Here is a 17049-nt window from a genome sequence, read left to right on the forward strand (position 1 = left end):
TGAGTTTGTCAGAACTTCTTTAGTAAGAAACTCATAATCAACTCATCTACCTGTCCCTGTGAGTCAAAGTCTCATGGTCCTCCTTTACTTTCCCCTCCGCCTGTTCTCTGACAGTTCAGATTCTGGGTAAGGCTTGGTTACTAGTGAACAAACAGAAAAGTTTGTCCAACCCTGATGCAGAGGCGGCAGCGCGTATAACATCAGTAGGACTAATGCAGTTCTCCTAGCTGCATCTGTCTTTTTGTCACCTCAAATTCCTATGCTATACTCAGCAGAATAACACCTTTCTTAGCCTCCAGAGGTAAAAGGTGTGGACCCCCGGATGGCCTGGAGTGCTTGTTTTTGATGGGAACATGCAACAGGCTGCACTCAAGTATGTAGCTTGTATGCATACATGGAATGGTCTCCCTAGATTTCTTGCAACAGGAATGTCAACACACCACACCACCTTGGAATCTCCATATCACAATGAAGGAAGAGTCCTGAATGTATACAGATCATGCATTTCTGCTTGCAGCTGAAACCCTGCTTGCAATTGATACCCTCCTTGCATTCATGGAGTGATGAAAATTTTTGTCATGGTATAATGCTGTTCCCAGCACAGCTTTCATTGTGTGTTTCAGTCTATTATTAACAACTCCTGCCACAAGAAGTGAATAAAGTCTGCATATGCTCCAGATACTTGGTCTCTTCCTGTATGCATGCACATGTTAACAAAAACTAGAGAAAGTACAACTGATCCTTGGCAATTAACAAACCGATGTATGACCCAGATTTTGATATGAAGTAAACAGCTGTTTTCTTGAATAGATCTTTAGGCAAAAAGATCACTTGTAATACATAAATATTTCTAATGGAACGTTCACAGTTACAGTCACCTGACACTCAGTATGTCCCCAGGAAAATGTAAGCCTGTCAGATCAATAATTCACAGTTACATTTCCTAACACAGGTGAAAGATAAGGAATATATCAACATGAAACACTTTGTTACCAAGATATATGTTAAATGTAAGTGGCTACACTTCATTAACTGACCAACTTCAAATGTAACACAGTGGAATAACTAGACTTGCTCTGACACCACTTGCAATATAAATAATATCTGCTTTGTTTCTTTTACGTGAAGTATCTGTATGCAGTATCTATGCAAGTAAAAATCAAAATAATGATGTGAACTCTATTTTTGTATTAATTTATTGTTCAGTTTGTAACTGAGACTTGGTTGATTACAAAGTATATATATTTTATATAGAAACATTTTATTTAAAGAAATATTCAAAATTTAACATTCAGAATAATTGCGTGCACTTGAAAATGTGACTCCACAAACAACTGTTTGTTTTCATACAGACATACCTAATTTGAAAGTCCTGTTTCTCTGCTATACATTTTCTAGCTTAAACCATTTTTCCACAAGGTTAATGGTAATACTTGCAGCTATGGATGTTTGTAAGGTTCAGTAATGTATACTTTTACTAGAAAAACATGTTAGTGAAATACATTAATTTTGTATTCTAGAATATTCTTAGTAGGCTTTATTAAAAAGCATAAGAGAAAAAAGCATGATTAGCCATCTCCTCAGAAAACAGAATGTCACATTAATGCCATTTTATGAATACACACTTAATAATTAAATGAAATAACTTCACTGTTGGATGTGTAAAAGCACTTATTAGAATTCTTGCATTTTCGATTAATCTTAAAATAACATTTCAGAAAACCTTCCCATGGGTCTTTAAATAAGCAATGTGTACCATGTCACAGTTAGTCACTGCCAAGCTACAGTTCAGTACTGTCAATTGCATAAGTTCCATTCTGCTGCCTCTTGGCAATACTTCTGACTAACTGCTACTGACTTGTATCACACAGACTGTCATACTATTCTGGCAGCAACATTTGTTTTTTCTATATATTTTTTGTTAAAGTTTTCCTTTACAATATTTGTGCAATGGTAGAAAGTTATATTTGACAGCGCCATCTTTATTACTCAGTTTTTCGAAGCACATATCAATTCATCCACTGAACAGGAAAAGAAAACATCATTGAGGTTTTTAAGTTCAGTAGTCATAGAAACTCTCCTAGATATACATATTCCTCTGCTATTTCACCTACACTAGGGTAACAGTAGGGTTCACAGACCTAAATTTTGAAGGTGCTCCTCTTAGACCAACAAACTTCACTGAAGTAACTGTCACCCCTTATCCACCATATGCTTTGTTCCTCACTCTGGCTCTCAGCAGTAAATGCATCTACTACAGTTTTGTTGCATCATCCAAAACCATGTACAACTCAAACACATATATACCAACACCACAATGAATGTGTGTGTGTGTGTGTGTGTGTGTGTGTGTGTGTGTGTGTGTGTGTGTGTGTGTGTGTGTGTGCACGCATGTGCAAATGCACAGGGTGGGTGGGGGAGAGAGAGGGGGGGGGGGGGGGGGAGAGAGAGAGAGAGAGAGAGAGAGAGAGAGAGAGAGAGAGAGAGAGAGAGAGAGAGAAAAGAATAATCAAAACAAGTATTACCACTGTCACCTTTAGAGCCAGCAGCAGTAGGCCGATTCAGAGGTTCAGCAATTCTTTTGTCTACGTCGTTTCTATCCTGTAACAAAGGTAATGCTGAAATTGGGAAGACTGCGATACATTCACAATGATACTATCTTCATGACTACTGTAACATTTAAATAATCAATCTTGCTCACTTTAGATAGTAAAGCACAACACGAAAAGAGGTGAAAACATTGTTAGCGATGGTAGATGGTAGTTATTCTACGAAATTACATCAAAACAAATCAAATGATGACAAAAATATCATAGCATTACATTGAAGTTGCGGCATAAGATAGAGAGAGAGAGGAGAGAGAGAGAGAGAGAGAGAGAGAGAGAGAGAGAGAGAGAGCCTGCGTGTGTCTATCATTAAGGCAGAAAGGCACAACTATGTAATTCTGACCACAATGATGAATGATAAAATAAATAAGGATCTGGCAAATAAAATTAGAGGAAGAACTGATCATTCACTTAACAGATGGTCATAAACAATAAGCATTATTTTCGAGATTATCCAATTTGTTAAAAAAGAACAAATGTGCCTAAAATAGTAGGCAAGTTATTTACACAGGCAAGGCATACAGTCTTAGGGGATTTTTCAATTTTAATTTAATTTATTGCCATGAATTTTTGACCTATCATTTTATAAACTCTAAACAGGTCGTACACATTCAATAATCATGGTGACATACAATAATTTATATTTGTATGTAGTAGTAAATTATATTAACAGCAACCATTTGCAATATTAATGTAAAAATAAGACATAAAATTGAAAATAAGAATAATAAAAAAGCATAAAACAACAGGAATTAACTCAAGTTCCAAACGAATAATTTCCAGCTTATATTACTAGATATGTTACTGGCAGCCTCGGAATAACTCGAGATTTGCTTACTAGCCACAACTATATGTACTTCCAAACTGATTGATGCTACACTATTCTACACTGCTCACACTGGTACATGTATGCATCAGCAATCCTCAAGTCTACACATACCTGAATGGGTGTCTATGGATTTATTTCTTTTTTTATGTCCCCAAAGTTTCTCTTAATTAATTTATATGTACCTGTCACTGTAATGGAGGAAATGCTTCTTGTGATCTGATGACGATGTTTGGATATTCAGAGCATCCATTTTATCTTACAGACTGAAAGTTAAGCTGCTGCCTTTTAGAAACTCTTAAGTGCTGTCATACTGGCTGTAGTCCACAAGTTTTGATCATTTACAACTGTTTGCAGATCGTACGCAAACTGTCTGCATTCTCCTTTACCCAAAGATGGGGGCATCTGAGAACGACATGATCAGTAGAGCCTTCCTCTCCACGTTTAGAAATTGGTGTGTTGCTACAGACTAGTCGATGCAATGTTTGGGATATGGACCATGGCCTGTTAATAGGTGCATCATACGTCGAGTATGGGCGATGTCGCACAGTTTGAGCCTGTCCCAACACTTGTGAATACACTGTAAACTCACATTACAGTGCTTCTAGTATATCAGTCAGGCTTCACAAACTCCCATGCTCAGAAACGTCTTTTATCAGTAATATGATTACCTTTGATCTTGTATACACAGTCTTATTGTCCATGCCCCAACCAATACAGCATTGCCCTATAACGTATCACGATATCCATCAGACATATCCCAAGAGCCAACAGTAATCCATCAACAGATGTAGTGCGAAAGGCACCAATGAGCATCAAACGAATGCACTGTCAAATTCGTCGCAGTACTGTTTTATAGCTGCCGCATCAAACATATGCACTGTCAAATTCGTCGCAGTACTGTTTTATAGCTGCCCAGTTGAAGGCGATGTGCCCAGGCACTGGTAGCGAAGCCCATTATGACATTGAAAATTGCTTCCTGAGATGACCACATCACATGCAACAGTAATTTATAATCAGCAGTGCCAGCACGGGCAATACGATGCATAAATTTAGCAGCTTTCTGAGTTCCAAATTTTACATGTTGTAGAAAATTTTTTTTCTCATCTAGAAGAACACCTAAATATCTACAAACTGTGCTACATTTTACAGGGATTCTGTCAAGCTTCAACGAGGAATTTCTGGCACGAAAAAGTCTTCCCTTCGATGTGTGTGTGTTGTTTTAGGAACAGCTATAATCGGTTTGTTACCCTTGTACCAACTCTGCATCTGAACAAGCACATCATTTGTCTTTTCCTCATGTCTCATCCTGGAGTCTGCAGACACAACTAATAGGATATCATCTGTGTATACAACACCACCTTCAGTAGTATCTGCCTCCTCTAACAAATGTAACAGGGGTTCAATACTAAGTTCCCAAAACAAAGGACCACTTATGGAGCCTTGAGGACAGCCCTTGGTAACTTTTTTGATTACCTTGCTCTGCCCAAAGCTGTTATTCAGAATTTGGGGACACTGATACCTAAGAGGCATGCAGACACCAGAGGGCACCAAAGATTATTGAACGTGCCACAATGTCAATCATGAGTGTGACTGCATACTTTGATATCGAATTTTCTACGATATGAGGAGCTCTGTCAATCACATCATCTGTACACTTCCCTTTTCTGAAGCCATACTGACACTGGTTTAGACCCAAGACTTCCCTGTGCACCTGCAACCGATCGCAGAGTAGACGCTCCTGAACTTTGGCCAAGACATTTAATAAGCAATTAGATTTATAGCTTTTCAGTAATGTCAGGTCTTTATCCTTTTCCTTTTGACTCACTACTGCTCTGGTTGTTTTCCGTATCATCAGAATCCTATCTACTTGCAACACCTCATTTAGTAAGGCTGTCAAATGTTGCACCATCTGTGGAGCTTCCTGTGGCATGATCTCAGGATGAACACCATCTAGACCAGATGTCTTTCCAGTTTTAAGCTTGAAAATTGTGACAGCAACTGCTTCTTGAACAAAAGGTATCACCAAAATCTGACTGTCAAATTCATTATTAGTTCACTTCTAGGTTGTGCATGTATTTCAGTCTCTGTGTTAGTGTTATCATTAGGAAGTAGAGCGGTCAGCAGATATTTTGCTGGTTCCCTCCATCCAGTCATAATTGAGCCATCCTCCTTACGAATTGTGGAAATGATAGTAGGTTCCTTAATGTTTTCAGTCAACAGTATATGTCATTCCCACAAGTCAAATTGCAGTTGCCTTCGTAGAAACCTCTTCTAGTGTATTATTTTAGTTTCCTGAAGCAATGTTTTGTAGTATATCTTAATTGCGCTGTATTCAAGGAACCTTACAGTGCACTCTGATTGCCCTGAAGCACGTTGATCAGCTCTCCTTCTTGATCTTACCCTTCGCTTCAGTGTGGAAAGTTTGGGGCTCCAAAGGATTGTAGCCTGACTTCTTACAATTTTCTTAGGTATATAAATGCCCTGTGGTCTTTGCAAGAGTTCAGTTAGTAGCTGCACACACAAGTCAACATGTAGCGAAAGCAATTCCATTGGAAATGCTGCAATGTATGCAACTAAGCCACTCCAATCCATTTTCCTGATGTCTAACCCAATCAGGCTTTCCTCTCTTTGTGTCTCTCCATTACCACCAGTTTCCCTTTGATGACAATCGAATTACGGTCACTGGAATGTTAGAGACTGAAGCACCTGCCAACATTTAATCTTAGCTGCTGGTATGTGGTTTGTTAAAGTAACATCTATGTTGGTGGCTTCACTTGCTCATTCCTTGAATATACAGTTTGCCTGCTGTGACACAGAGAGAATTTTGTATTTCTATCTGTTGCCACTAGGAGACACTCTACTCATCCATATTAAGCTACCACCTGGAGTTTATCTACATAAGGTACGATGGGATGGGAATACTGCATGCATATGCTTACGACAATCCACTTTGGCTGCAATCCTCTTCTACTGTGACCATGTGCCTGCCACACAACTGAGCTACCTTAGTCACAGTGAATTTCCTACTTGTAGTAACAAGGCAGACATTGTCCCATTGTGGCTTGTAACTATTAACATATCCACAGATAATATGGGAGCCTATTGTTTCTACAGTATGGCTCTTGCAAACAGGTTTATCAACACTCAGCTCGTCAATATATATTTTTTTTTTTTTAAATTTTGTGTGAAATCTTATGGGACTTAACTGCTAAGGTCATCAGTCCCTAAGCTTACACACTACTTAAACTAAATTATCCTAAGGACAAACACACACACCCATGCCCGAGGGAGGACTCAAACCTCCACCGGGACCAGCCGCACAGTCTATGACTGCAGTGCCTTAGACCACTCAGCTAATCCTGCACAGTAGCTCGTCAATTAATTTTCATATTTCAGTCACAGCCAATTTACTTCACACAGATTTTTATCAGTTTTACATTTACCCTTTTATGTGTACTGAGTGTAAACGAAGCACTTCGGAGAGGGGAGGGCAAGGCCAAAGAAAATGCATCCATATGCTTTTACAAAATCCTTGTGTAAATGCTGAATGTCCAACGGTTCATTTCTTCTCCTGAACGCCTGCCAAAGGAGGTTACATAATGGTTTAAACTCTGTTGGCAGTTTATTCATTCTCAAAAGAGTCATGTCTAACGCAACAGGTGTAGGATACATAATAGATTTCCCTTTGGGATGCCCAACTATGATAATATGTCTAAAGAGCAACCTGCAGTACACTGGGATCCTCCAATTGACTTGACATTAATTTCTGAATTATTATAAATTTAGTGTGCATGTAATTGTGTATCAGTTTGAATAGGGCTCAAAATGTTAGAAATATTTTTCTTGTGTTTGATGGAAAGACCTGATTTTCAGGGTTTTGCAGCTGTTATATTCATCAGCATTACCACGGTCACCACATTCCACTTCATGCGGATACAGGGAGGATCGCAGATAATGTCGAAGCTGTGTGGGTGTCTGGTGCTGATGTTGTCAATATCATCACCATCTTTATCATACGCTTTGCAGGATCTCTCTGTACATGTGGTACGGCAAGCTAAAAAGTCAGGAAGCCTTCCATGGCAGGAGTTACTGCACCAGGAACATCTCTTCTGCCAGCAGCCCCCAGAGCCTTGAACAAAGTTCACGAACCTAGTCTGGAGTGATTGTGCATGTGACAACAAAGTGCTTTCTTGTCTTGTGGACAGGTCATTATGAGTTATACTGTCTGTGCTAATCTTCCTGAGTGTTCAGCTTCACTTACACAATGTTGCTGCGGCTCAAGTTTGTTTATCATGCAACACACCTCTGTCTGCTTTATTACCCATTCAAGAGAGAGTCTTCTAAGTTCCTTTGCAACTGCCGTCTCTGATCTCTTCTCTGGTATCATGTCATCTATGAAATTCAGGAACTCAGCATGCTGCTTCTCAATAAACTCTGTAGTGATTTGCAGTGGCATTTTGTCGTAAGGTGACATTCCTCTCCCTGGTAGTATAATCCTAAGTTGCTGACACCAGGCTACAGCATGAGGCCAGTTCCTGGCTTCTGTCAATGGGGACTTGGGCTTCTGTTTCCTGTACAACGTGTATTCTGTTACTTGCTTTACACAGATTTGATATGGTGTTGACCACTCTACATTTGCTATTAGTTTATATGTATTCATAGTATGTATTCATTCTAACAGCATTGTGTAAGTTGCACAGTCCTTGCCAGGTCAGTTAAATTTTTGGTTCCTGTTGCAACAAGGGATGAAGACAGGTTTCTCAATGATTTCTGTATGTGTACTTTTCTGGTGGCCCTAAAGTGTGAGCACTCACATTCCTTAAACTCACATATCTTCTTGGAGAGCTTTAAGTCACAACATTTATAGCTTTTTGGTATGTCCCCGTAATTCATAGGGCACAAAAACTGACATACATCTTTTCTTTTTGCTGCAGGAGTTTACAAACACGAGAAGTGACTTCTATAATGTGATTGACATCAGTTTTCTCTTGGGATCTGGTTCAGAATCTCTGTTGTGTTTTAGGGGCACATTTTACGGTAACACGGCAAATGTCTTGTAAAAGTTTTATTTTGTACTTCAGCCTCAGGTGACAAAAGTGGTGTCATACCACTAGTGTGACATGAGGCTGAAATATATAACAAAAGAATTAGCCTAGTTATTAACAGCTGCTGAATGATACCAGTGAAAGCCAAACTGTCTGCAGTGAAATGAGGATATACTGGATATATCTGATGTGTTCAGAAGTATATATATTTGCAGGTTCCTTCCTAATGCTTTCTATGACAAAGCAATGTTGATCATGAGGTATACAGACTAAAGAATTCCAAATCCCAATGTCCCCTAGTTTTCTACTCAATATTCCTGGATGAAGAGACACCACCAAACTTTCATCAAGAACAAGGTTGACCACTCAGTGGCCAACATGAAACTGAGCTTAACACTCTCAATTTCAATTGCTGCTTCATAAATTGGGCCATTTGGGTCCTCCTTCCACCACCAGCTTCTCTGAATTACACAGATGGGAGTCCTCCCTGTAGCACATCCTTCCGCTCCTGTAATTATCCTGGCCTCAATCTCTGGTAACCCACTGTCCCACACTATCCACCCAACAGCCCCTCCCTCCCTCCTAATACCACCTCCCAATTTACATCCCAATGCCACTTTCAGCGTGGGCCTAGCCAGTGCATCTGTCACCCTTCCCTTTGCATTCCTAGCCGGCAAACAGGTCTCACCGAGCCACTCGTCAACCATGCTAACCCCTCTTCCTGCTTGCCACCTCCTTCCCTCTCTCTCTCTCTCTCTCTCTCTCTCTCTCTCTCTCTCTCTCTCTCTCTCTCTCTCTCCCCACCCTACCTGACACAACACCCACCATAAACTAGGCCACCTACCGAACTATAGCACTGGCACTGAGCATCCATCTGACACTAGTAACTAATGCTTCGGCTTTTCAGTGAGTGGTCTCCTTTACTCCAAAGTATATACATTTTACCTGCAAATTCAGGCTATTTAGATGAGATAGATCAGTTTAAATTTATATTTAGTGAAATTTTTAAATTCCTAATTAGATAATAAAAATTAACAGTACTGTTATTAAATATAACACAAGGAATGCAATATTTTGAAATTGAAGGAAACTGCCATTATATCCATGACTGCGACAATATTTCACAATTAACATTATTAACGTTGGTACAAATAATGGCTTTGGAAGTATATGTAAGCTCACAAAAACTCTATGTAAGCTCACAAAAACTCAGAAGTTCAGTCAGGAAGGACATCCAACCATCAAATCCAAAAAATAACATGACTATCGTGTGAAGGTACAGCATTCAGGCCAGAAAAAAAGAGGACAAAAACTCAGAAGTAACAACATGTCAACAATGAGAACTGTTGTGGAATACAATAAATACTGAAATATACATAACATTTTAACTTCAAAAAATCTCCATGTTATTGATGTTCTTGTAAAATAATGACCCCTCTTGAAATGTTGAATTAAATCTTGTGCATACAACATGTTACATATGTTTAAGGTGATTACCAAATTACAGTCTGCTTAAAAGCTGTTCTTTCCTTTCCCTAGTACCATATGTAATGTGTGGTTAACACAAAGATCCTTAGAGAAAATCCTATCTTTCCTCCGCTTAATATTGATAACAAAGGGTAACAAAATATCTACATCTAGACACCCAAGCCACTGCACAGTATATGTCAAAGGGTACTTTGTACCACTGCTGGTATTCCCTCTTAATACTCCACTCAAGATGGAAGAGGGGGAAAAATGATTGTCTGCAAATCCTAATCTCTTTTTTTTGCCCTTATTTGAGATGAATGTTAGAGGCAATAAATTCATTCCGCATTTTATCACAAATGCTGATCCTCTAAGCTTCTTCAACAGCATATTGTGAAAGGATAATCTGCCCCTCTCCACCAAGGATTCCCATGTAAACTCCTATGACACTGATCAAACCAACCAGTAACAAACCCTCCAGTGTTCCCCTAAATTCCTTCAATGTCTTCCTTTAGTCTGACTCAGTGGGGACCACAAAAACGTAAGGAATACTCCCGGAACTCTCCCAATAAATTGTGGTTGGCCATTTGTCCTCCATAAAACTTACTTTATGTGCTTGTTCCTTTCATGTCATTTCACAACATTATTTAATCATTGTTATCCTGCATTTGCACATTATCGACGTATTTGTTCTGTAAATCAACATTAGCTTACATATTCTACATTTCCATAAAGCTGCTGTTCGTCACACCATTTAGAAATTATCTCCTTGTCATGTTGTATTCCATAACCATCATCCAACGCAATACTTTCATGTATGCAACACTGTGATATGCAAAACAGCCCTAGATTGTCCCAACCTTATCTATAGATCATTTACAACATAGAGCACTGGAGTGGTGTTAACACACTTCCCTGGAACACTCTCAACATTAATTTAGTTTTGATGACCATGGAATTCATCATTAAGAGTTAAGTAATTTATGACAAACATAACACAAGAACACTGAATTTGGCTGCTCTTGAACACTTCACCAATAGAACCACTGATATGCTTATTTACTCATCTGTAGAAGCCTGCAAAATATTAAAAATTGAGTGTCAAAGACATGAAGATTTTTAACATATCTTCTGCATTCTGAAATAAAAACAATGCCAGAGAAAAAAGTGGTGCACCCAGAAGGAATCGGTGGTAGCCAATATAACTTTGTTGATGAACCTACCATGATCATGTAAAAGGGCTACCTGAGTGGATTAGTGTTGTTATCACGTTAGGACGTGAAAAGGGCCTCATTGTGAGTCTACATTTGTTTGGCCGATCAAATTATGTAGCACCTGGCTCTGTGGGACATTCAGATATGACAATGGCCCGATGTTGAACAGCATGGGAATGTGAGGGCAGGCATATTCATAGGCAATCAGAGTGCATTGGTGGGCAAGTAAAATAAATTCCCGGATTCCCCAGTTAAAAATACAATATTTCCTGGTTTTAAGTGTTAAGTGACAACATACGAGGTTTGACTGAAAAGTAATGCCTCCACCTTTGTAACTCTTCAACAGTTGGCAGCATCGGTATGCGGCAGGTACTCGCTTTTTCTGTAGCCTCTTCTCTACAACTCCAGTTGGCGGGAAGGCTTAGCATTGAACGGTTGTGTTGTTACAGTGTGAAGTATGGAACCCTGTGCAGACGGTCAATCAATGCGATTTAAGCAATGTGCAGTCATTGAATTCTTGACAGCAGAGGGTGTGACCCCCAAAGGAGATTCATCAGAGAATGAAAGCAGTTTATGGTGGTTGTGTTGATGTGAGAACTGTGCGTCGTTGGGCATGTAAGTTTAAAGATGTTTTCCTGCAACATGATAATGGCAAAACACACACTTCACATGCCACAACAGCAGAACTTCAGAGACAGAATCTCCTAATGCCAACACACACTTCACATGCCACAACAGCAGACCTTCAGAGACAGAATCTCCTAACTGTATGGCATCCTCCATACAGTACAGATTCAGTTCTGTCTGACATCCTTCTGTTCCCGATAATGAAATACGATCTGTGGGGACAACATTATGCTTCTGATGAAGATGTTGAGATAACTGTGAGACTGTGGTTGCGGAAACAGAGTGTCAACTTCTTACGTGACGGATTCAGAAAACTTGTTCATTGTTGGCAGAAATGTATCCATCTACAAAATGTGGAAAAGTGAATATTGGTAATTAAAGATCACATCCTAAGGATTATTTCTGCATTTGATTTATCGAAATATTCCCATCCACTCCCAATTAACGAAGGTGGAGGCATTACTTTTCATTCAACCCTCGTACTTTCCCTCGGAGTTGTAAAACTCGTCAATCCTTTGAATGGTAAAAGGTTTTATATAACGGCAAAGAACTTCATGGCACTTTAGGAAATGAAACACAACAAAAAAAAAAAAAAAAAAAACAATGTGTTCTGGAAAAATCTTTGAGATGCAGCAACGTCTACACCACATATTTTCATATTATGGAAGTATAAGTACAAATGGCTCAAATGGCTCTGAGCAATATGCGACTTAACTTCTGAGGTCATCAGTCGCCTAGAACTTAGAACTAATTAAACCTAACTAACCTAAGGACATCACACACATCCATGCCCGAGGCAGGATTCGAACCTGCGACCGTAGTGGTCGCTCAGCTCCAGACTGTAGCGCCTAGAACTGCAAGGCCACTCCGGCCGGCTATAAGTACAGATTCCATTGAAATCGAGATTGTGAAGTGCTTTTGTCAGCCAATCATAGCTCATGTTATGTGATCTTCAGCTAATGACAGCAGATATTCAGAGGATAGAATGAGTGATGCAGTCAGCCAATAGCAACATTACTGTTAAATAGTGTGAAAACACAAACTGGTAAAGTTAATGGTTTAAATTAACATACATGCAGCATATCTACAAGCAAAGCTAAGCTTTCACATAATATTAGTCATGATAAATGAACACAAATGTGCCATTAAAATTTCAAATACGTAGCTGGTCTTCTGGACCTGAAATTTTCCAATGTGGCTAGTCCTCAATATGTTAGGTTCTGAATGAGAGTCAAACACTCTGTGATTTAAGAAATTCTTCACTCATTCTCATATGTAACATAATTCATCTTGTGGAAAGGAAAATTACTTTGAAGTAATGCTTGTCAAACCAGCATTTACAATATTTTCCCGTGACCTGTTAAAAATAGGTTTGTTTCAACAGTTGCCAGAGAACACCAGAAAACAGGCGTAACTGCACATGTACAGCTTCAATCACGTACGAAGCCCTCGATTGGTGTTTTCTCTGTCTTTTGTCGCATGTCTGTTTGGAATTTCATGTGTAGTGGGACATCATGTGGCCTTGTGCAACACTACAGCATGTAGTTCAGCGAGGGCATACGGAATTATTGTACTAAGAGCAGTAGTTTTATTGTATCGTATCCTATGCAGATAAAGAAAGCAAAATGAGAAAGAAGTGCTTGGCGTAATATTCATTTGAGAACTAGACTCTACAACTCAAAGAACCCTAATATTTTGCTATGTGGTGATTAACATAGTTTTTTTTATGCTCTGCAATACTGTCATCTAGCATTTCCAATCATGTTTACATCCACACAGCACTGAAAAAAGCTAGAAAGAAGGAATACAAATCCCTTGGGGAGGGGGAAAAATACCAGTTGTTTGTATGCACCAGAACTAAGGACAATAAGTTTTTCATGACTTTTTCAAACAGTTTAAAAATTTAGCAAGGTTATCTGTGAGGCCAAGAAACTGTATAACTGGCAGTTTATATTCTACTCAAGGAGTAAATATAAAGCTTTGCTGGGAGTTACAATGATAAAAACATGGTGGTGTTGCCAGTCTCTAATTTACCAAAGAATGTTGTTCTGTAAATTTAATATGTAAGCAATACAAATTAAGAAATAACATCAAACCTCGAGGATGTACCAGACAACTGTTGAAACATGTCTTATGATCAAAAAACATTGTTTTTCTTGGAATATAGAATTTTAAAATTCTGCTAAAGCTGTCAATATATATGAAACACAACATTTTATTCAAAGTTACTAGCCAAATTTGCCTGCTTTGTCATCTTCATGCAAATATTTACATCTATTCATATGTATATAGTATTCACAGATCTTCTACATCTACATAGATACTCCACATGCCACCATACGGTGCGTGGCAGAGGGTACCCTGTACCACTACTAGTCATTTCCTTTCTGTTCCACTTGTAAATATAGTAAGGGCAAAACGACTGTCTATACGCCTCCGTATGAGCCCCAATTTCTCATATCTTATCTTCATGGTCTTTATGCGCACTGTATGTTGGTGGCAGTAGGACCATTCGGTAGTCAGCTTCAAATGCCGGTTCTCTAAATTTTCTAACAGAGTTCCTCGTAAACAATGTCACATTCATTCCATTGATTCCCATTTGAGTTCCCAAAGTATCTCCTAGTACTTACATGTTGTTCAAACCTACAGGTAATGAATCTAGTACCCACCCCTGAATTGCTTCGATGTCCCCCTTCAATCTGAGCTGGTACAGATCTCGAAGACTAAAGCAGCATTCAAGAAACGGTTGTACCGATGTCCTATATGTGATCTCCTTTACAGATGAACCACACTTACCTAAAATTCTCCCAATAAACCGAATTTGATCATTCACCTTCCCTACCACAGCCATCACATGCTCTTTCCATTTCTTATCACTCTGCAGTGTTACACCCAGATACTTAAACAATGTGACTGTGTAAAGCACTACACTACTAATGCTTATACAAACATTACAGGTTTGTTTTTCCTACTCATCTGCATTCGATCCCTTACTGTACACTACATCATCATCAGTAAACAATCACAGATTGGTGCCTGCTCCATCCACCAAATCATTTATGTACATAGAGAACAACAGCAGTCCTATCACACTTCCCTGGGGCACTCCTGACAATACCCTTGTGTCTGAGAAACACTCACCATCAAGAACTACATACTGGGTTCTATTACTTACAAAGTCTTCGAGCCACTGACATATCTGTGAATTATTCCGTATGCTCATAGCTTTGTTAACAGTCTGCAATGGAACACCGTGTCAAATACTTTCTGGAAATTTATAAATATGGAATCAGCGTATTGCCCTTCATCCACAGTTTACAGTATATCATGTGAGAAATGAGCAAGCTGAGTTTTGCAAGAATGATGCTTTCTAAAACCATGCTGATTCGTGGACATAAGCTTCTCAGTATGAAGAAAATTTATTGTATCTGAACTGAGAATATGTTCAAGGATTCTGCAGCAAACCAAAGTTAAAGGTACTGGTCTGTAACTTTGCAGGTCTGTTCTCTTACCCTTCTTATATACAGGATCCGCCTGCACTTTTTTCCAGTCACTTGGGGCTTTGGACTTGGTGAGAGATTCGTGATAAATGCAAGCTAGATAAGGGGCCAAAGTGGTAGAGTACTCTTTGTAAAGCATAAGTGGGATTCCACCTGGACCTGGTGACTTTTTTGCTTTGAAATCTTTCAGTTTTTCTCTACGCCAGGGATGCTTATCACAATGTCATCCATATGGGAGTCAGTCTGATTGTTAAATGCCGGTATGTTTGTACAATTCCCCTACGTGAATGATTTCGTGACTGCAAAATTTAGAACTTCGGCTTCTGTTTTGCTGTCTTCAACTGCCACACTAGATTGGTCAACAAGGGACTGAATGGAAGCTTTAGAGACGCTTAGCAATTTTACATAGGACTAGAATTTTCTCAGGTTCTCTGCCAGATCTTTTGCTAAGGTATTATGGTGGTAGCTGTATGCTTTGCGCGTAGATCTTTTCAAGACACACAAATGTCTACTGATCTTTTCTTGTCCTCCTTTACGTGTTCTCGTTTGAACCTAGAGTGTAACAGCCTCTGCTTCCTCAGCATCTTCCGAATTTCATTATTAAACAATGGCAGGTCTTTACCATCCTTTATCCACTTACTAGGCACATAACTCTCCAGACCACAATTTACAATCTGCTTGAACTTTGACCATTATACCTTTACGTCCATCTTACTGCAACTAAGTGACATCAATTCGCTCTCTAAGAGACATGCTAACAACTGCTTAGCTGCTTTATTTAGCTGACACACTGCCTTCTTGACTGATTTATTAACTTTCGTTATGGCTGCTATAACATCACGATTGCTGATCCCCGTTTCTATACTGACATTCTCCTGTACGCTTACAGTATGGTCCAAAATGATCTTTGCAACTTTGATCACATATATTTTATAAATGGGAACAGGTATAAAGGTGCTGTTTATGGCATTATGTTCACACAACCTAAAGCTGATTCCCCTCCCCAATGTTAGTTATTGGCTGGCCACCTTCCAGCAGTTGGCAAAATGTGTGGAACACTTGGTACAGACCAGAACTGACACCCAGGTTCTGTGGAACCCCATAACATTTTTTTCTTTGGACAGCACTTGCACGACCTGTGAGCTCACATCAGAGTAGCAATAGCACACTCAATCAGGACATCTTAGGTCAGACACAGAACTGGAATGTTGCTTAAATAACCTGGGTGCTGCAGACAGCGCACACATTTGATGTGACGATCCGTCCCTCTGTCCACCCTATTTTCGGGACAGTCACAATTTTCCCAGCTCTGTCTCGAATTTTTTCAAAAGTAATTTGGGGTAACTATTTGTCCTGGATTTAACAGTTATGAAATGATTTATCTTGAATTATATGTTCATTTAATTTGTACTGGTATGCTGCTACTGAAAGGGTATTTTCCCAAACAAATAACATACGGAGCAGTGACAAAACACAACTTGTTGTAGAAACTAGAAAAGTGGTGTTGGTGACTACAGTGAATTATGATGAAACTTGAGTTGAATGTTTTCATAATGCTGTTGAAGAATACAGACATCATGGTCAAGAAAATTTACAGCACTGATGAATACCGTGTGTCTGCTCACACACCTTCATCTTAGACGGTACTAATAAAATACAAATTAATGCACATTTTGTAACAAAGTAAAGTGATAATTTGAATTAATTACATTCTATTATCATTTTCTTTGCAGTGTAAATTTTTTTAATGTGTTGCAAATG

At 39.1% G+C, this 17049-nt stretch overlaps 1 protein-coding gene across 2 annotated transcripts in view; it reads right to left on the reverse strand.

The window, feature by feature from the left end:
- LOC124713219 overlaps positions 1 to 17049 on the reverse strand; it is a 181640-nt gene that overhangs the window by 10981 nt on the left and 153610 nt on the right. The window contains exon 8 of one of the 2 annotated variants that reach the window (XM_047242932.1): positions 2535 to 2601. In XM_047242932.1, the coding sequence (XP_047098888.1) occupies positions 2535 to 2601 (67 nt within the window). Of the gene's footprint in view, positions 1 to 2525; positions 2602 to 17049 lie in introns of both variants that reach the window. The other variant, XM_047242931.1, reaches the window with a different exon arrangement.

This window comes from Schistocerca piceifrons, chromosome 1, assembly GCF_021461385.2.
Source record: "Schistocerca piceifrons isolate TAMUIC-IGC-003096 chromosome 1, iqSchPice1.1, whole genome shotgun sequence".
NCBI classification, from domain to species: domain Eukaryota; kingdom Metazoa; phylum Arthropoda; class Insecta; order Orthoptera; family Acrididae; genus Schistocerca; species Schistocerca piceifrons.